The 19,021-nt window shown below is 44.0% G+C and overlaps 1 protein-coding gene and 1 long non-coding RNA gene across 5 annotated transcripts in view; one reads left to right on the top strand and one right to left on the bottom strand.

Moving 5' to 3' along the window:
* Positions 1–322: 322 nt before the first annotated feature.
* On the top strand, positions 323–15,645 carry LOC128327002 (uncharacterized). 2 transcript variants are annotated; one of them, XR_008308397.1, is made up of 5 exons: positions 323–521; positions 3,912–3,989; positions 7,367–7,442; positions 10,948–11,088; positions 14,256–15,645. It is a non-coding gene; the product is annotated as an uncharacterized LOC128327002 (long non-coding RNA). The 2 variants fall into 2 exon arrangements; XR_008308396.1 differs by lacking the exon at positions 3,912–3,989 and adding an exon at positions 2,577–2,635.
* A 7-nt stretch (positions 15,646–15,652) lies between these two features.
* The window catches only part of BOD1L1 (biorientation of chromosomes in cell division 1 like 1), a 65,028-nt gene continuing 61,659 nt past the window's right edge, over positions 15,653–19,021 (bottom strand). For all 3 annotated transcript variants that reach the window (XM_053255040.1, XM_053255041.1, XM_053255042.1), the window contains exon 25: positions 15,653–17,030. In XM_053255040.1, the coding sequence (XP_053111015.1) occupies positions 16,922–17,030 (109 nt within the window). In that variant the 3' untranslated portion in view covers positions 15,653–16,921. The remainder of the gene's footprint in view (positions 17,031–19,021) is intronic.

The following is a 19,021-nucleotide window of genomic DNA, read 5'->3' as shown; positions in this document are numbered from 1 at the left end:
ACAAGAAATCACATTTATGTATTTCACTTTTATTTCATTTTGAATAGTTATAGCATGCATTTTTGCTTAACAAGCCTTCAGGATGACTTACATATAAATGTAGAACACACAGACCCAACCTAAAACACAAAAATATCCCCAAATAAGACAAAGGCAGAGATGAAGCAATAATGAAATGTTCTGTAATGAGTAAGGCAGTGTAAGGTGGTGGTGAAGCCTCCAGCAGTGTGATTGGCTGAGCTGCCCTACTGTCATAGAGGGGCAACTGTCTCTAGCTACCACTGGCTGAGCTGCTCAGATATTAGAGTAGCTCAGAGGCAAGATGAGAGCAGAAAATGCATGGCCCCAGGGAAGCTAGCCGCTATGAGGCCTAAGATGGCAGCAGGCCAAGTAAAGTGGAGTGGGGAGCTAGGGAGAAGGCAGGCAGTTAGGAGAGCTGAGACCCAGGAAGAGTTTTCCAGAGGAGTACAAGGGAAAAGGAAGCCAAAAGTGTCAGAAAGAAGGAACATCTGAGAGAAGAGGTACATAGGCCTAGGAGCTGCAGCAGGGAGGAATCACATATTGATTTGAAATAATCAGCCCATACTCTAGCTTTCAGGGCTCTATTCCTTCATAAATTCATCCAGCTCAGTTTCATATAGTCAGGCAGGAAAACTGCTCATATTTCCCTTGACATTTTTGTCTGGAGGCAGATCCATTGCTAAATCTTTTAACAATGTTTTAATAATCTTTTTGTGTTTGGGTGAGATAAGCTTGATATAAGTAAAATGTTACCAGCTAACAAGCCTTTTCTTTTTTAAAAAAGGTGGCATCCAAATTACTAACTTAGTAATCTTTTAAATCATCTTTTTAAAAATCTGGCAGAACTGAGTTAAATGGGGATTCTGTTGCTGAATGATTCCGAGCATATGTTTATATTAAGAGAGCAGAATATAACCCATCATTGTCTCAAAATAAAATATTCCAGCTTTCTGCTTTCTTTGGGCATTGAACCAGAAAAAAAGTGTTCAGTTTTAGACTTGGAAATGGTGACAGGTTATTATGTATGTGATTGTTAACCATTACCCCTTTCCTGTATTTCTTCTTCCTCACTCACATTAATGAGCTTTGACATTTAGAGAGAAATTATTGCATCACATGTGCGACAACTCACAATAAAACTCTAAACCTAATTGATCTGACATTCCCCTGTTATATTCAATTGCTTCCTGGCACCTGGGACAGAAAAGAAAGAAGGAAAATGTAGATTGTCCAAGCTGTTTAAGTGATATGTCTGGACTAGTATACATAGTTCTTTAAACTAATTTTCTCAGCAGTGTTGACACGCAGGTTCCAACAAAACAGTTTCTTCTCCAGAATGGAAGAGTGACATAGGACAGATAAAATAGGGAGTTAGAAGACTTTAAAAGGCAACACTAGTCCTGTTCAGGCATTCAGAGAGAACACCACTTAGAAGGCCAAAAGGGAGTTGGAAGTTCTGCCCCCAGCCTGTCAGTCATTCTCCTGCCCCACTCATCACGCTTAGAGCAGCATTGGTCTGAAGAGACAAACATTGTAAGCATGTCTGATCAAGAAGCTAGGGTGCCCCAGCCTCTTGATCATGGAAATGGAGGCAGACATGCTTACAGATTTCATCTCTTCAGATGAATGCTGCTCTAAGGGTGAAGAGTGGGGCAAGAGAGTGAGTGAGAGAGTGGGGCAAGAGGCTGGGACTTCCAACCCCATTTCAGCCTTGTAAGCATGTCCACCGACATTCTTTCTGAATGCCTGAACATGGCTACTGTCAATTAAATAATTTTTTGTTGAGTAATGATCTGACTTCTGATTTGTGTAAACCATTTTAAAACATGATTACAGTGGTAATCAGCAAGGTGGTTCACTATTAGAAATTATCCAGTGCTTCTATGGAATGATTGACAGGAAAACACATTGCTACTAGTAGTCATAGGAAGGTAGTGGCAAAAGCAGGGGCAACTCAGTCAGTACTGAGCAAGTGTGTACTTGTTGAATGGCTTGTAGCCCTGGCATTGGTGTAGCTTGCTGAGATAATTACCGCCGCCTTGCTATCACTGCTAGTAAGAATGTGCTTTCCTGCTAACCCCTGCTAACTGGGCAGAGGCACGTTTCTAACGTGGTGGTTCTCTTTATTTAACAGGGGGAGAGTAACTGGCCCTATCCATCGCCAGCACAGTGTCTCCAGTGACTGTTGCTGGTTGTCTATCTTATGGTTCTTTTTAGATTGTGAGTCCTTTGGGGGACAGGGATCCATTTTATTTATTTATTTATTTATTATTTCTTTATGTAAACCGCTTTGGAAACTTTAGTTGAAAAACAGTATATAAATATTTTTTGTTGTTGTCTCCTCTCAGTCTCTGTAGAAGTGGTGGCAAGCACCAGCAATTCCTGTAGGCAAATTTGCCTCACCAGTCATCACTATTGACGTTACCAAAGATGCAATTTCTTTTGGAAATAAAGAATATGAAATGAATACATTACATGTACATATAGCATATATCACTCATTGTGGTATATATGTTTCACATATATGTTTCATTTTTCTTATATTTCTTTTTTAGACTGTGAGCTCTTTGGGGACCAGCAGCCATTTAATTAATTAATTAATTAATTAATTACTGTAAGTAAACTACTTTGGAAAATTTGGTTGAAAAGCAGTATATAAATATTCATCGTATTCGTATATGTAATTCAGTTAGATAGAAAAGGCATACTTAACCTTTTCCCATTCCTTTTTTACTACAACACACCAGAACCCAAATAACCTCATAAAATAAGTAGGTAGTTTTATAAAAGTTAAAGGATTGTGTGCCCTGAATTCATGACCTCCCCCTCCCCATCATATAAAACTTGCAGCAACCAATTAAAATGGGTAATATTGACACTTTTGAACTTTGGTGCTGGAGAAGACTTTTGAGGATACCATGAACAGTCAGGAAAACAAACAAATGGATCATAGAACAAATCAATTCAGAATTTTCACTCAAGGCACCAGGCTCAAACTATCATACTTTGGACACATTATGCGAAGACATAGCTCACTTGAGAAGTCCATAAAGCTGGGGAAAGTTGAAAGAAAGAGAAGAAGAGGATGACCAGCAACAAGGTGGATGGACTCGATTACGACAGCAATGAATGCACCACTGAGAGACCTTAAAGGCCAAGTTGAAGACAGATCATCTTGGGGAGAATCTATCTATGTAGTCGCTAAGAGTCATCATCAACTTGACGGCACTTAATCAATCAACCAATCAATCAGATCTTCAGAACTAGGCCATTATTCAATCCTAGCATTACCAGAGCATGGCCAAAAATGCCCAGATTATATGATAATTGACTGTGCCTTGGAACAACTATCCATGGAAGAGACAAGAGGGGAGGCAACTCTGGAGTTAATCTTGAGTTGTCTACACTGCAACACGTGGTGCAAGACTGAAACACTGCCATACTAACTGGTAACAGTGCCCACAGTGCTACCAAATTAACATATATGTAAGCGGAAAATTGCTAAGGAACTCCAACTTTCCCAGTAGGTTGTAAACTATGACTGGTTAGTGGGACCATAGCTTAATGATGTTTAAAGATCTATACTGGCTTTCAGTCCATCTAAGTAACAGTAGAGATGTCTCCTAAATCTCATATAGCATTTTTAGTAGTATTAATCCATTCAGCAACTCACCATTAGTTTGTTTTTTAAAAACCTGTTTAAAGATTAACTTTTCCCTGGCACAGCAAAACACACTGTTCCATTGGTGGAGGTGATTATGACATCAGTGGTGCTCAACCTCCCTGCAGGCTTCTGATCTGTGACGGAGAACTGACTGAGTTGTGTGGATTTGTTTTGCACTGATTGCTGAAAATGACTGGAAAAGGATTTGTTAATCTGTCATTTGTAGATCCATGCATGATCCAAATCTCTTTGCTGGCAATGAAGATTACATTGGAGTGGAGATGAAGGGAGAGAAGATAACACGGTTAGTATTAGAACTGGTTATATAACTCAGAAAAAACTCCCCTCCCCAAAATATTGCCCTTTTCTATGGTGTGCCAGGATAGGAGGAACTATTTTTGATTTTTCTCCACAGAGGGGGAGCAACTGTGTGGTGGGGGGAACGGAAGGTTTGAATAGTGCATGTTTTCTGCTATTTTTGTCTTTTCACTCTAGTAACAGCAGAGAATAATTTCTGTCAGGGCTGGTGAAATCTCTTGAAAATAAAGGGCAACCATTATTACACTAGAATGATTTAATGGGTCTCTGAGGTAGGCGGGGCCCGTTCCCCTGCATCACATAGGCCTCAGCTGCTTAACAGTGGTGCTGCTTCTATTTGACAGTGGTCATTTTACCTCAGAACTGCTAGGCCTCGGAGCTCCTATCTGGCTTTTACAACCCTCCAACCTTGTACCTCATAAGCAGAAGGGGCTGCTGAATTCCTTGTGAGGGCCAGAGGGCTTAGGCCTTTTAGACATGACAGGCAGACATCCAATTGGTGCAACTTTACCATAGGAGGCTGGAAACGACACCTGTTGAAATTTCCCCTTATACTGGCATGCCATATAAGGGGGCAATTGTGGGGGAGAGGAGGGTTTTTTTCTTTCTTTTGAGTTATAAACTAGCTCTAATACTAACCTTGTGGACTTCACTGTCCTCATCTTCACTCCTATTAAACTGTTCACCCCTCCCCTGCCCTTCTCCACACAACTGCTCTCTTTTATATATAAAAAAGTGGGGGTGGGGGGGAGAGAAAAAAATCATATATAAATAAAAATGCAATATTGGAGAATAACCACCACTGAAATGGTCCCGTCACACAAACACCACAGATTTTGCACAGGAACACCTTTTCTCTTCTCACTGCATCTGACCAAGCTTCCCATTGCTTCTTCTCTTTAGATACACACACAAATATTTCCCCCCGGCTTGCCTTTAGTTGTTCTCTTGCACACTGGCACAGTACACCACTTGTACCTTCTAGATTTTTCAAACATCATGGCTCTTTGGAGTCAGATTACTGCAGGAAACTTCACTCGCCATACTCAGACTGAACAGGCCTCAAAGACAAAGAGCACCCATGATGCCACAGCAGAGTCAACTTGGCTGCTGCCTGCTTTGGGGGGTGTGGCCACCCCAAAGCAGGCAGTGAAATTTTTGGGGTGTGAAATTAGGAATTTCAAGCCTTGATCTCAGCCACATGAGCAGATTTCATCCCATCCGCCCCGAAAGCCAGGATGCGGGAGCTTACCTTTGAAGCAGGCATAGAGCCAGCTGAATGGTGGTCTGTGTCTGGCCCCGCCCGGCAGCCCCTCTAGTGATGCCCCTGTGTATGTGACATCACGTGCATGGGGGCGTGGCTCGGGAGAGCCTTGAGCGAGCTCTTCCCTCGTCCATTTCAGGCAGCGCTTGCTGCCTGACAGCCTTTATTTCCCTTTCTCTCCCTTCAGCGAGGGAAAGAAAAATAAATGCTGTCAGGCAGCAAGCACTGCCTGAAATGGATGAGGGAGAGCTCGCTCAGGTGTGCAGTGCATAACATCATGTGTGCAGGGTCTTTCAGCAGCCTTTTTCATTGGCAGCCCAGGTTCTTTGAACCCGTTCACACAATGGTGGCTCCACCCCTGCTTTGAAGCCCACACTGGCTTGGTGCCTGAGACACCTGCTTTCACATACATCTATCTGTGTGCAGAATTCAGTTTGAGACTTTCTTCCAGGTGCTCCTGCCTTTTATGGTTGGTAGGTGACTGGAAAGGCATCTTGGTGCAGGTATCCTGTTTGTGATAATCTTCACCTGCCAGGCAAAGTCCTTTTTATTTATTCCCGCTTTTAAAGTTTTCAGTTATCTCTTGCTTTTAACTGCTAGTTAACACAAATATCCCACAATAGTTAAATTGTTATATTGTTTGGGTTCTCTCCTTCCTGCTTTGTAAACCACTGGAAATCTGATTGAAGGGCAGTGTAAAAATATTTTGAACAAAATATTTAGATATTTTCCCAAATTGTCTTGACCCAAAAGTATGGGAAGAACATCAATATATACCTCCAGTAAAGTTAAGTTTTATAATACTTATGGACATTTTACTAGCTTGCAACTTTTTGTATTTCAACCGGGCAATGTGAAATAGAATATTGGATGCTGCTATTGTATTGCAGTGCAATGCAATATAATACAGTGGCATAACATTGTATCTACTCCCCGTTTCTCACTGGAAACACCAAAACTGCAAACCTACATCTTAAAGGGGATGCAATCCCATCCAGTGTTTGCTGTACCCCTAACTCAGGCTGACTGACCCTTAGATCAGCTGTACTTGTGTCTTAAGATGGATTATGTTTTCAGTTTATTCTCCCAAATGCAGTATGTTACTGTTGTTGAATACTGGTCAACACTGACCCATGGCTGTGCAATTGTGTCCATATCTGATTACAGGTGATTGTAATAACATACATAACTTTGATGAAGCTGTTAAATCCATCAAAGGAATGATCAACTGTGAATGCCTCTGAATTCAAGATAAAAGCAGGTTGCTTACCTGTAACAGGTGATCTGGTAGTGAGGCCTCAACATTCATAAAATGGGTTCTGCGCCTGCGCAGGACAACTTCGGGTAAAACTGATTAGCTCCTCGCGACGCCTTTCAACTGCCTCTGCACGAGCCGTGCAGTACATATACTGGCAGTTAGGCGTCAGTTGCTCAGTTTCTGAATGGCCGCTCGGCACTTAAAAGAGTCAATGACATCCACAGGAACCGTAAGCTGGCGATGAAAATTAGCAGCACATTCACTTGTATTTCAAAGAAATGCAACGTTCCAATCGCTCGTATTTCGAAGAAATGCAACGCTTCAATTGCTTGCACTCTGCAGCGGGGTCGGCTGGGAGGGTTTTATGAATGTCGAGGCCTCACTACCAGATCACCTGTTACAGGTAAGCAACCTGCTTATCTGGATAGTGAGGCCTCGACAAACATAAAATGGGTGAATCACGAGCTGCCCAAATGGAGGTGGGCAACGCAAGCTATTGAAGCACCCTCTGCAGCACGGCCCTGCCGAATTGTGCTGCCTCTATAGAGCGAAGGTCCAGTGCATAATGCTTCACAAAGGTTTGGTCCGAGGACCAGGTGGCCGCCATACAAATATCCTTGAATCTTATTCCTGAAAGATGAGCTGCCGAGGCAGCGTGAGCCCTAGTTGAATGGGCTCTAATAGCTGATGGCGGAGTGACTCCCTGTATATCATAGGCCATCTTAATGAGTTCCACTAGCCAAAAGGACAGCTTCTGGCGGGATGGCTGAAGGCCCCGGTTCTTTCCATTCAAGGCTATGAAAAGATTCCTTGTCCTTCTCATTTCCCTTGTTCTTTGCAGGTAGAAAAGAATGGCCCTCTGCACGTCCAGCAAGTGCAAAGAAGCTTCCAGCGGTGTGGATGGATTCTTGTAAAACGTAGGTAGAACCACGTCTGCATTTAAGTGAAAATCAGTCACTATTTTTGGGCGGAATTCCGGGTCCAAACGCATAACTACCCTGTCGGGAAAGAATCGAGTATATGGTTCATCCATTCGTAGAGCAAGTAATTCGCTCACACGCCTTGCTGATGTGATTGCCACCAGGAATAAGGTCTTTAACGTTACTAACTTCAAAGAAGCAGTGGCCATAGGTTCAAATGGACTCTCCATCACAGTCGAGAACACCAAGGAGAGGCTCCACTTGTCGGATGGTCTTCTTACTGGGGGGTATAGATTACTCAACCCTTTCAAAAACTCCTTGCATTTAGGATGAGTAAAAACCGTCTTTTGATTCCAGCCATCATGGTGAGCAGAAATGGCCGCTAAATGAACCTTTATGGACGTATTGGCCAATCCACTGGATTTCAAGGAGGTTAAGTATAGCAATACCTCCCTCACAGAGGCCTCTCCAGGTTCAAATTGGTGCTCTGCGGCATACAATGAAAATCTTCTCCATTTGCAGAAATAATTTCTCCTAGTCGACTTCCTCCTGCTATTCTTTAATATCTTCTTCAGTAACCCACTTTCCATACTGTCAGGTTGAGGACTGACAGGTTGGGGTGGAGTATTTGTCCTTCTTGCTGATATATCTGGTCCCTCTGTTGTGGCAGTCTCTTGTACACATTGTCCGACAGTCGCAAGAGTTGAGGAAACCAAGGTTGCCTGGGCCACCAAGGCGTGACAACAATCGCCCTGGTGTTGTCCTGTAAAAGCTTGGCCACAACCCTGTTCAACAGGGGATATGGAGGGTATAAATAAAACATACTTTGCGTCCATCGGTACTGGAAGGCATCTCCCTTTGACAGGCCCACCCCCATTCTGGAACAGTATTGGCTGCATTTCTTGTTTCCTGCTGTCGCAAACAGGTCGACAGTTGGGGTCCCCCAGGCAAGGAATATCTCTCTCAACAACTGTGGGTTGAGCTCCCACTCGTGTTGCTGTTGGACAGGTGATCTGCTCAAGGTGTCCGCTAGGACATTGTCCTGACCTCTTATGTGTATAGCCACCAGATGTATGCGATGTGCAATGCACCAGTTCCATATCTGGAGTCCTAGATGGCACAACGGCTTCGACACCGTACCTCCTTGATTGTTGACGTAGGCGATTGCAGTGGTATTGTCCATCTGAAGTTGCAGTACTCCCTCCTGAATGATCTTTTGAAGGGCTTGTAATGCCTTGTAGGCTGCCAGAAGCTCGAGGAAATTGATGTGATACTCCTTCTCTCGGTGATTCCATCGGCCCTGTGCTCTGTGGACTCCCAAATGAGCTCCCCATCCGAGCATCAAGGCATCTGTTGTCAGCGTGCAGGTAGGTACCGGGGTCTGAAATGGCATCCCCTCCTGCATATTTGCATCCTTTGTCCACCACCGCAATGATTCTTGGACTGCATGCGGAATTTGAAGGAGCAGACTCTGGGGGTCTACATTGGGGCGAAAAACATCCAGGTACCACATCTGCAGTTTCCTCATGCGTAGCTTCGCGTAGCGAACAGTAGTGGTACAAGAGGCCATCAGGCCCAATAGGACCTGGATTGATCTGGCCTGTTGACGTGGAGTAGCACGAAAGTGTAACACCATCTCCTTTATGCAATGGAACCGGTCCTGCGGGAGGAACGCCCTCTGGCAGTCCATGTCTAGTTCTGCACCGATATACCTTAGGCGCTTCGAGGGAGCCAGGTGAGACTTCTCCCAGTTGATTCGTATGCCCAGGTCGCTCAGCAGTGCAGTCACTGTTTGTATGTGGTCGTCCAATTGTGTACTGGACTGCGCTGTAATAAGCCAGTCGTCGAGATACGGAAATATCGAAATTCCTTGTGTCCGTAGGTAGGCAATGATAACAGCCATGCACTTCGTGAACACCCGTGGGGCTGTCACCAGACCAAAGGGCAGGACATTGTATTGGAAGATCCGACTGCCCAGTGTGAAACGTAAATATCTCCTGTGGGACTCCTGAATCCCGACGTGAAAGTAGGCATCTTTCAAGTCCAACGTTGCAATCCATTGCTCTTGATGAAGAAGAGGCAGGATCGCTTGCAGCGTTATCATCCGAAATTTCTTCATGTCGACATAAAGGTTCAGCCATCTGAGATCCATGATTGGGCGAATGCCCCCGTCCCTCTTGGGTATTTGGAAGTACCTTGAATAGAAGCCTGTCATAGCATGAGCCCACGGAACCAGCGAAATTGCTTCCTTGTCTAACAGAACCTTGACCTCCTCCTCTAGTGTTTCCGTTTCTGGGGTATATTTTATCCCATTGAACTGAGGAAGAGTCTTGAACTCAATAGCATAACCAGTCCTGATTATGCGCAGGACCCAGCCATCTGATGTTATGTGTTGCCATGCTTGGGCATGGCTTGCCAGTTTGATGGTGTATCTGGTTTGCAACAAGGTGATGTTGTTCCCTGTGGTTCTGTTGGATAAGCTTAACTGTTTCTGTTGTTTCAGTTCCGGTAATTGTGGGCTCTGGCAGCAATCAAAGATGTTGTTTTGGCTGCTGTGCCGACTTATTACGGCCCTGCTGTTCCGGCTTGTTTCTTTGTGCGTAATTTCTGCGATTGTATCGATTAAAGGGTCTCCTATACTCCTTGCGCTCATTTCTCCTGTAAGAGTTCTGTCTCAGTTGATACGGTTGAAACCTATTACTTGTAAAGCGCTGTGCTGCGAACGTCTTTGCTGTATACTTAGACTTCTTAAGGTGTTCCAAAGTATCATCTGTTTGCTCTGCAAACAGGCCTTTTCCATCAAATTGTAACGACTCTATGCGGTCGCGCATATCCTGCATCAAAGTGGTCGACCTTAGCCATGCATGGCGTCGCAAAATCACAGCAGTTGTTAGAGAGCGCGATTCTGACTCCGCCAAGTGTTTAGCATTCGCCAGTTGTTGGCGTGTAGCTGTTGTGGTTTTCACAAAAACAGTATCAAAACACTTTTGAAATTCCTCTGATGTCAAGGACGATCTCTGAGCATGGAGATTTTCCCACAAAGCGTAGGTATATTTTGCCAGACAAGCTATGTAGTTTGAAATCTTAATGGACAGGCAGGCTGTAGAGTAAGCCTTTCTAGCAAGTACATCAAGCTTCCTGCCCTCCTTGTCTGCTGGCGTGGTATGCCTTCTCCCCGATTTTGCAGAGGAGGCACAGTCAATAACCAGCGAATTAGGTACTGGGTGAGTAATTAGATATTCGTTTTCTTTTTCCCTTATTCTGTATAGAGATTCCAGATGCCTTGAAGTAGCCATGGAAGTCTGTATGACCTCCCATGCTGACTTAGCTGCCTTTGTGATCACAGGGAGCATTGGCAGGTAAACTGGTTGAGAGCCAGACGGTTTTTTAAGGAAATTATATACTGGGTCATCCAAATCTGTTGTCTTTTGAGAGAGATCAAGACCCAGTACCTCTGCCATTTCAGCTACTTGCTGATTGTAAGACCTCATCTCCTCTGTAGGTGAATCAGCAGGAAGAGGCACCACATCTGGGCTGGGGTCATTAGGAAGCTCATCTTCTGAATCATCATTGGGGCTATCCTTTGAGGAGTCGGAAGAGAAATCCTCTTCATCCTCAGCAGAGGAGGATGGCACGGTATCAGGTAAGTTAGATGACTTTGAGAGTACACTCTCCCCGTGACCAGTGTGTAACCTCTGGCCACCATGTGTCACCAGTGGAGGCAATGAGGTCTGAATCGAGACCGTTCTGACAGGGCAAGGCAGTGAGATGGCAGCCTGAACCGAAGATTCCTGAACCTGAGGTCTGCATAGACGTGGTTCTAAGGTCTGTACTGCAGTATTTCTGCTCATGGGTCCCTCCCTTAAAGGAGTATTAGTCTGAATAGAAATTGAAGTGCAAGGTGGAACAGTAGGTGTTGTCTGAGTCGTGGCTGCCATAGAGCGATCTGGAAATTGGGGTCTGTTTATCCGTTCTAACTGCCATTCCCTAAACAGCGTATACTCCTTAGGAGATAAAGTGATGTCAGTCTCACCCCACCCTCTCAATGGACACAGACCAATAGGTGTTCTCTGAGCAGGAGTGAGTGAAGGTGTCTGAGGAGGAGGAAGGTTAATATTATCTTCATCCACATCCAGACCCTGGGAAATGAACCCCTGGAAGGCAGAGGCGAAAGGGGTTGTGTTCACAGGCTGAAGGGGTTGTAGGGGGACGCCCCCTTCCCCTGGCGTAACTTCAATATGCATGCCATCCTCCAAGAATGCCCGTTCAGCTTGAGGAGGTGCTATGCCTTCCCTGTTTGCTGGGGATGTATCCACATCAGCTCTCAGAGCGACCCTTGACGTCGAAGCAGGGGAGGCTGCTGTCGATATTGAGGGTGGAGTCAGTGCCTTCGATGCCGAGGGAATGCCCCCCACCCGCTTTGACTTAGTTGTAGCGGAGTCTTTGACCTTAGCAGCATCGTTGCGGTGTCGTTTGCGAGCTCGATGTCGAGGTGGTGTTACTGCGCTCGACATCGAGGCTGGTGTCGAAGGCGATTGTCTAGGGGTTGGAGCAGGCGACAGGGATCCCGCTCTGCTTCTCAGGGGCTCATCCTGTAACCCTGAGGGAGACGGAGTGGCATGCCGTGAGGCGGAAGTTGGAGCTGCCTCCTTCCTCTTTGTAGTATGAGGTGGCGTTGAAGTGCATGAGCGCTTCAGGCTGTCGCTGTTCGGTATCGAGGGCTCCTTGAATGAGCTCTGTTTTGTAGTTTTAACAGAGGTCCCCGCAGTATTGGGAGCAGTGCTCGAGGGTTTAGACTGCATAGTAGCAGCCCTCGGCATGGAGGAAGCGGCTGTCGGGCGGAGCGCGTCCTCCATTAACGAAACTTTAAGCCGCGCCGCCCTATTCTTCAGAGTTTGCCTCGAGAATGACTTACAAATAGGGCAAGCAGTTGTGGAGTGCTCTTCTCCCAGGCAGTGGAGACAAAGTCGATGGCCGTCTGTTGACGGAAGCTTTGCCCTGCAGCGAATGCACCGTTTAAAGGTGGTCTTCTCCCTCACAGAACTACTCATGGGCACAGGAGTTTGTGGCCGGCTCGTTTAGCTCTGTAATACTTTATTAATTTTTACTAGTCGTGACAGGGGGAAGTAGGGACACAGTTCATTAAACAAAGATGTAAAGGTGGTAAGTAAAAAATGTCGTCTTCAGAGTAAAATCACTAATTCCCTATACGAGGAGCAACAAAGTTTCCGAGGTCCGAACGCATCAGCGGTCAGAAAGAAACTGAGCAACTGACGCCTAACTGCCAGTATATGTACTGCACGGCTCGTGCAGAGGCAGTTGAAAGGCGTCGCGAGGAGCTAATCAGTTTTACCCGAAGTTGTCCTGCGCAGGCGCAGAACCCATTTTATGTTTGTCGAGGCCTCACTATCCAGATCAAAAGTTTCTGGATATGATCTTGAGGTATGATCAGCCTGTCTAGGGTGCTGTCTATCAGAACCCCAGATGGTGCAGCCTTTGTGTTGGACACAGGTGGCTCTTGGATTTGTTGATGGGGAAACTGTGATTGGTCAACCCCTAAAGGATCCACTCTATATATGTGTGGGCAGATGTCATGTGGGCATGATGTCATGTGGGCAGATGTGGGCAGATGTCATGTGGGCATGATGTCATGAGCCCCTGGTGGCGCAGTGGTAAAACTGCTGCCCTGTAACCAGAAGGTTACAAGTTCGATCCTGACCAGGGGCTCAAGGTTGACTCAGCCTTCCATCCTTCCGAGGTCGGTAAAATGAGTACCCAGAATGTTGGGGGCAATATGCTAAATCATTGTAAACCGCTTAGAGAGCTTTCAGCTATAGAGCGGTATATAAATGTAAGTGCTATTGCTATTGCTATGTCTGGTGATCTGATCTGCATATCATCCAAAACCAAAAAGATGGACATCCTGAAGTCTGAGATGCGTTATTAATGGCCCCATTATCTTTGTGAAAATATTCTTGCTCCTTTTGAATCTTTAAGAGGGTTTGTTTTAAGTGAACAGGATCCTCAGGTGGGTTCTGAATCAAATTATCAAATTATCTACCCAGAGAAGCTATGCTCTGGGACCCCACTTCTTACTTCCCTCCATTGTGAAAACTCTCCATTTATACCTACCCTCTGTTTCCTGTCCTTCAACCAGATAACAATCCACACATCTACTTGTCCCCTTATCCCTTGACTGCCAAGTTTTCTCAGGAGCCTTTGATGAGGAACTCTGTCAAAAGCTTTTTAGAAGTCCAGCTATACTATATCAACTGGATCACCTTTATCCACACACTTGGGTACTAGCCTATCTGGCAGAAGCTGAGTTGGCCCACTCTTGTTTAACCATGTCACTGAAGAAATCGGGGAAAGGAAAATTATCGCTGTTCCTTTTTGGGGGTGGGGAGAATTGGATGGAATCTCTTGGGAAGGCAACAGTTGTAATCCCAGAATGTGAATGGCCTTATTCAACAATGGAGCAAGGTCATCAGAGATAGATAACGTTTGAGAATTAAGAGAAAGAATCAGTGTGATGATCATCAGACTACTCCCTCTCTTCCCTATAATCCTGATCTGTAACTAAATTCCCAAGGGCTTCAGGATCCCATGGGGGTTATAGAATGGGGGTTAATAGTGTGGGGTGGGATCCCAGTTCCACAAGGTCTGCATCCTGTGAGTCAGGGACATTTGGGTGCCTATTCGAGTTGTGTGGGTCTGGGGTACTCATAATCTGAGAATATTGTGGAATGGGGGCGGGGGGTGTACCTATTTCTTCCAGACTTTGCTGATCGTTGCCTTTTCCTTTTCTAGGATTTTGGCTATCAGAGGAAGATGAGGAGGAAGGAGAGGGGAACACTCTTCTCTTTCTTTTGTGCTTTCCCCTTTTTGTCTGCTGGAGGGACTTGGTGAGCATATCATTAAAACAAGCTTGCCAAGCTGGTGATACAGAGGATTGGAAATCTGAAGGCACAGAAGGGGCGTGGCCTTCAGTTAAATCTACTGTGATCACAGGAGGGTCCCAGATCGCACCAGCCCTGGATTGTTCTCCAATGCAATTGGATGTGAATTGCCCGCCGAATGATCCCTCTGATCTCCAGAGGCCCCACCTGCCTTGTGTGTTGTTGTAGATTCCCATGCTCTCATGCTCCTCTCAATGAGATCGGCCCTGTGGGCCCAGATGATGCTGCACCTGCCCTCTGTGTCACGACTGTTCTGGTTTCCCATGTATGAAGGCTGGGATTGGACTGGGTGTTTCAGGCCTCCATGGTTTTGACCTGGCTGGTACATTGGACCAGGCCTTTTGGGCCTCTGTGCTTTTGGCCCACCTGGGACAGTTGAAGGCATCACCAGAGGATGGCCCTGGGATGGCTGCACAATGTGGCACTGTAGAGGAAGTGTTTTCTGATGCTGTGGCTGCAGCTGACGGGGCTCTGAGCAGAATCACGAGGGTATCATCCCCTGAAGTGTCCTGGAGCTCTCAGCTGCCTCGATGGGTCTCATGGCCTATTGGTGGGAGACTCAGAGTATCCTCTTCATGGTACTCTGCGGTTGTGCAGCCTGGCAATGGCAGAGGGTATGCACCGTTGAAACTGAGCGCTGGCCTTCCCGTTAGGGATAAGAATGTTACGGACCTTGGGCCCTGGTTGCTGAATGGTTGAGCGATCGACTCCAGAGGGATAAAGTAAAGGTTGAGAAGTCGAAGGAAGTAGCATACTGAAATAACCCATCAGAAGATATAAAGAGCAAGGCTTTTTAAAAAGAGAGAGAGAAAAGGCTTGTCTCTGGAGCCGGATGCAGGACTAAAAGGAACTGAGCAGGGTTGTTTTCCGCAGGCTTTTAAAGTGTTGCTAGTTATTTTGCATAGTCCTGCCTCCGGAGCACATAGGCAGGATAACCCACATGACATGTCCTCATCCAGCAGCAGAGAAGGACCAATAACTGTAGTGCTAGTGGTATCTTCTATTTGTGTATAATGCCCACAGTTTATTATAAACATTATAGGTACAATCCAGTTAAATTTAAGCACTTTTGAGTTCCACTCATTTTAGTGAGAGAGATTTGAGCATGTGCTTAACCCCCATTTAAATCAATGAGACTTGAGAGTGTTTAACATTAGCAGGACCACACCTTTTGTATATAACAGAAGGCCAATACAATATTATTTAAAAAATAAAAGAAATCTAGCAACTTAACAAATAACAGGACTCTAGTTTTGGAAACATTTTATAATTTATATATAAAAATTCAGTAAGAAACAAAGTAGAATATTTGACAGAAAAATCCACATTACAACAATAAAAGTCCCCAAACAAAACAAAAACATAAACAATTAGAAAAACATAGAATGCTGATTTTAGTTATAAAACGTATGAATATGAACATTTTAAAATAATCTCAGGTTATTTGGCAACTTATTACATCCTTGCAGGAGTCAAATTTTGATAAGAATAAAAAAAGCTTTACATGAAACTGAACTTGAAGATTTGTTCTTGTGAGACTAAATGCAAGTCTACTAAAAGATTCTGGCAGCAGCACCAGCCCTAAATTCTCTTTTAATACCAGTATATAAAGATAAAATGGTGACAATCTCTAAATCCTACAAGCGTTATTGTAACTTCAGCATATTTCAATTGAAAAGGAGAAATACTGATGGGAGAACAATTAAAAGCTTCAAAATGAGACAGACATTTTCACTTCAGAAAAGTTTCAGCTGAAGGGGTCTAAGTTCTACCTCAATGAGCTCTAGCTACTTTGATGCTGGGAGAAAATTTACAGATGAAAGAATATATTTCAAAGTGAATAGGGTGCATTTACGTAACACTGCAAATGCATCCTTAAAATTTACTTTACAAAAAGCCACAAATGTGATGAGGAAAGGAACTGAGGTCTCTTCCTCATACTAATCTAATTGACTTGAATACATGCGAGGAAATACTTTGCCAGTTACTCGATGGCATATTGGAGATCTCTGCTGATTTTGTTGGGGGGTGGGAAATCCCTCTCCCCTCTGACACAAAGCTAGGATGGCTGCACAACATTGAAAAATCCAGTTAAAATGACTAACGTAAGATGATGTAACAAAGTTCACAGATCAGTCCTTGCTGTTCAATAAATAGTGTTCCTTGTTGATTAAATCCATACACAGTAAAATACAACCTTTTCTTTTTTATACATGGCTTATGTACAAAAGTTATGATTGAGAGGCCACTGGTGATGAGTGGATTGGAAGCATCAGCGAGTCACTCTTGACAATCTCTGCTTGAGATAGAAAGTAAACTTCTGCAATGCATATAATCTTCTGCATAAACAAATAGTTTATATAGCTGTTTAAAATATCTAACATAAGAGTTCTGCATCTATTACGTTCTACCTTGGAAACAAGCGCATGCAAAACCTCTTGGCTCTTTCATTTCAAACTGAAGCAGAGGAGGCCTTTTTGTTGTTCCCCTTCCCCGTTCATTCTGTCAGGGGTACAACTACCGCTTAGATTTTTTTGCTTCAGGCTCCTCTCCTCTCTGATGACCTCTCTTGTGTACCACCAAAGGACTGGCTTCCCTTTTACGCTTGGTGGGCTGCAGCTTTGAACTGAAAAAGGAGAGGGGAAGATGCACATAAAAAGGAAGCAAATAAGACTACTGTGTGATCAATGAAATGTCCCTGTCTGTAATCCAAACAGCTGAAATTAAGCCAAAGTGTATATGCTTTATGAGGAGGGAGAATCTGGGGGATTCTACTAGCTAGGCAGAGTGGTAAAGAGCTTCTCATCCAGCTTAAGTAGCTGCCCATGGGAGAGGATCAGGAAGAATTCATGCTGCACTTAATTTTTCTCTCGTCTTTCCTTGACCTTGCTGCCAAATGCTGCCAAAATCATTCAACCACTGTCCAGACAGCATTATGCTCCTCTTCAAATATACACACTCGGGCTTATCCTGCAATTAGTACACACTCATTCACACTTTTAAAGCTTTTCATGGCTTCATCCCTGCCTCCTCTCCTTGCTCTTATATCCCTGGAGTAACCTGTCTCTAACTCAGATACATTCCAGAGTTTCCTAGGATCTTCACTGACTTCACCCATTCTTTTGTATTGCTTCTTACACCTGGAACTTCCTCCCAGGAAATATCCTCTACACGTTGACATGTCTCTCTCAACACATCAGCTCAAAAACTCACCACTTGCATGAAGCCTTTTGCTTATAAAGTTTTAAGGATGTCACACTATGCCTTGCTTCCCTTTGAGGTATAAAAATGGTACAGAGATTATGATGGAATTTTGAACATAATACAAAGTTTCTGGCCTGGAAATAAACCTGACCAGGGGGAAAGATAGAAGTATTCTAAACGTTATTTTAATTTCATCAGTAAAGAGTTGTATTTTATTTCACAGCAAGACCTTACAAGCTAGATCATTTCCTCCTGCATCCATTTAAAAAATATGTTTAGTATAATTGTGTTAGTGGAAAACACTGCCCACCCCTAAGAACAGCCAAACCAATGAACACACTTATCAGCTAATCCAGTTTCAACGCTACCTCAAGTCACTTACACAGCTAATTTAAACTAGAGAGAAATTTACCATTACAAATAATTCTAACAGGAATCAGAAATTCCATTATTCACAGGACCTTGGCTATTTTCATTTTTGATTATGGATTCTATCTGAACAAATGATAAAAGACAACTAGGAAGAAAATCATCAGATCACTCATCTGCTGTTTCAGCTTCTTTCCTATAAACATCCACATACATATGTGTTGCAGTAAGTTTTAGAAACTTGATAGCAACTTTTGAAAAGACCAACTTAAATGGAAATTTCCACCAGTTACTGCAATATGCTGCAGAATTTCTTAGTGCCTCCTCCCCTCCCCTCCCCTCCCCTCCAGGGGTTCTAATACCTGGGGAAGACACAAATTGCTCTACATCTTAGGAATTAAGTGTATGTATCTACTTAGTCATTTATGGAACACAGAAACAAGCAGACCTTGACACTGGGGAAGTACTTTCTCCGTTCTTTCTCCATCCCATCCCATTTCTTGTGCTCATAAAGAAGCTCTCATTGGTCAATTTGACTATGAACACACACAAAGGAAAACTCTCTCTTTCCCACAGTAGTCAAGAGTTTTCTGAAATGCTGAAACTGAAAAACAACCTTTTGCTAATGTACAAGAATTCCCTACCTTGCTACCTGGAAACAATAGATGGTCAACACAGGTGACTAGGCAAGAGGCTTTTGCAACTCTATACTAACATGCAAAAGCAAGATAAATTAAACAAGTTAGTGCACCCATTAAATTATCTATGCCTTACAGTTTTTCTAAGTAGAACAAAAATGTTCTACCGACAAGTAGAATAAGAAAGAAAGAAACGTTCCATCACCTCCTCTTTTTCATCCCCAGCTCTTTGAAATGTAGGACTGTCAAGTCCTTCCTTCCCTCCTCTTACTGCCAGAGGATTTTGGCAAGAGTTTAGGTACACGGATATCCTATATTAGTATCATCTGCATCCAGGTGCACTGCACATTCCTATATTTTAGCCCACAAATGAATTATGGAAGGGCTTTTGAAAACAAGAGCTCAT

The sequence above is a fragment of the Hemicordylus capensis genome, chromosome 5 (assembly GCF_027244095.1).
Source record: "Hemicordylus capensis ecotype Gifberg chromosome 5, rHemCap1.1.pri, whole genome shotgun sequence".
NCBI lineage: Eukaryota > Metazoa > Chordata > Lepidosauria > Squamata > Cordylidae > Hemicordylus > Hemicordylus capensis.
The sequence above is the reverse complement of the archived record's forward strand: the minus strand, read 5'-3'. Positions and strand labels throughout refer to the sequence as shown.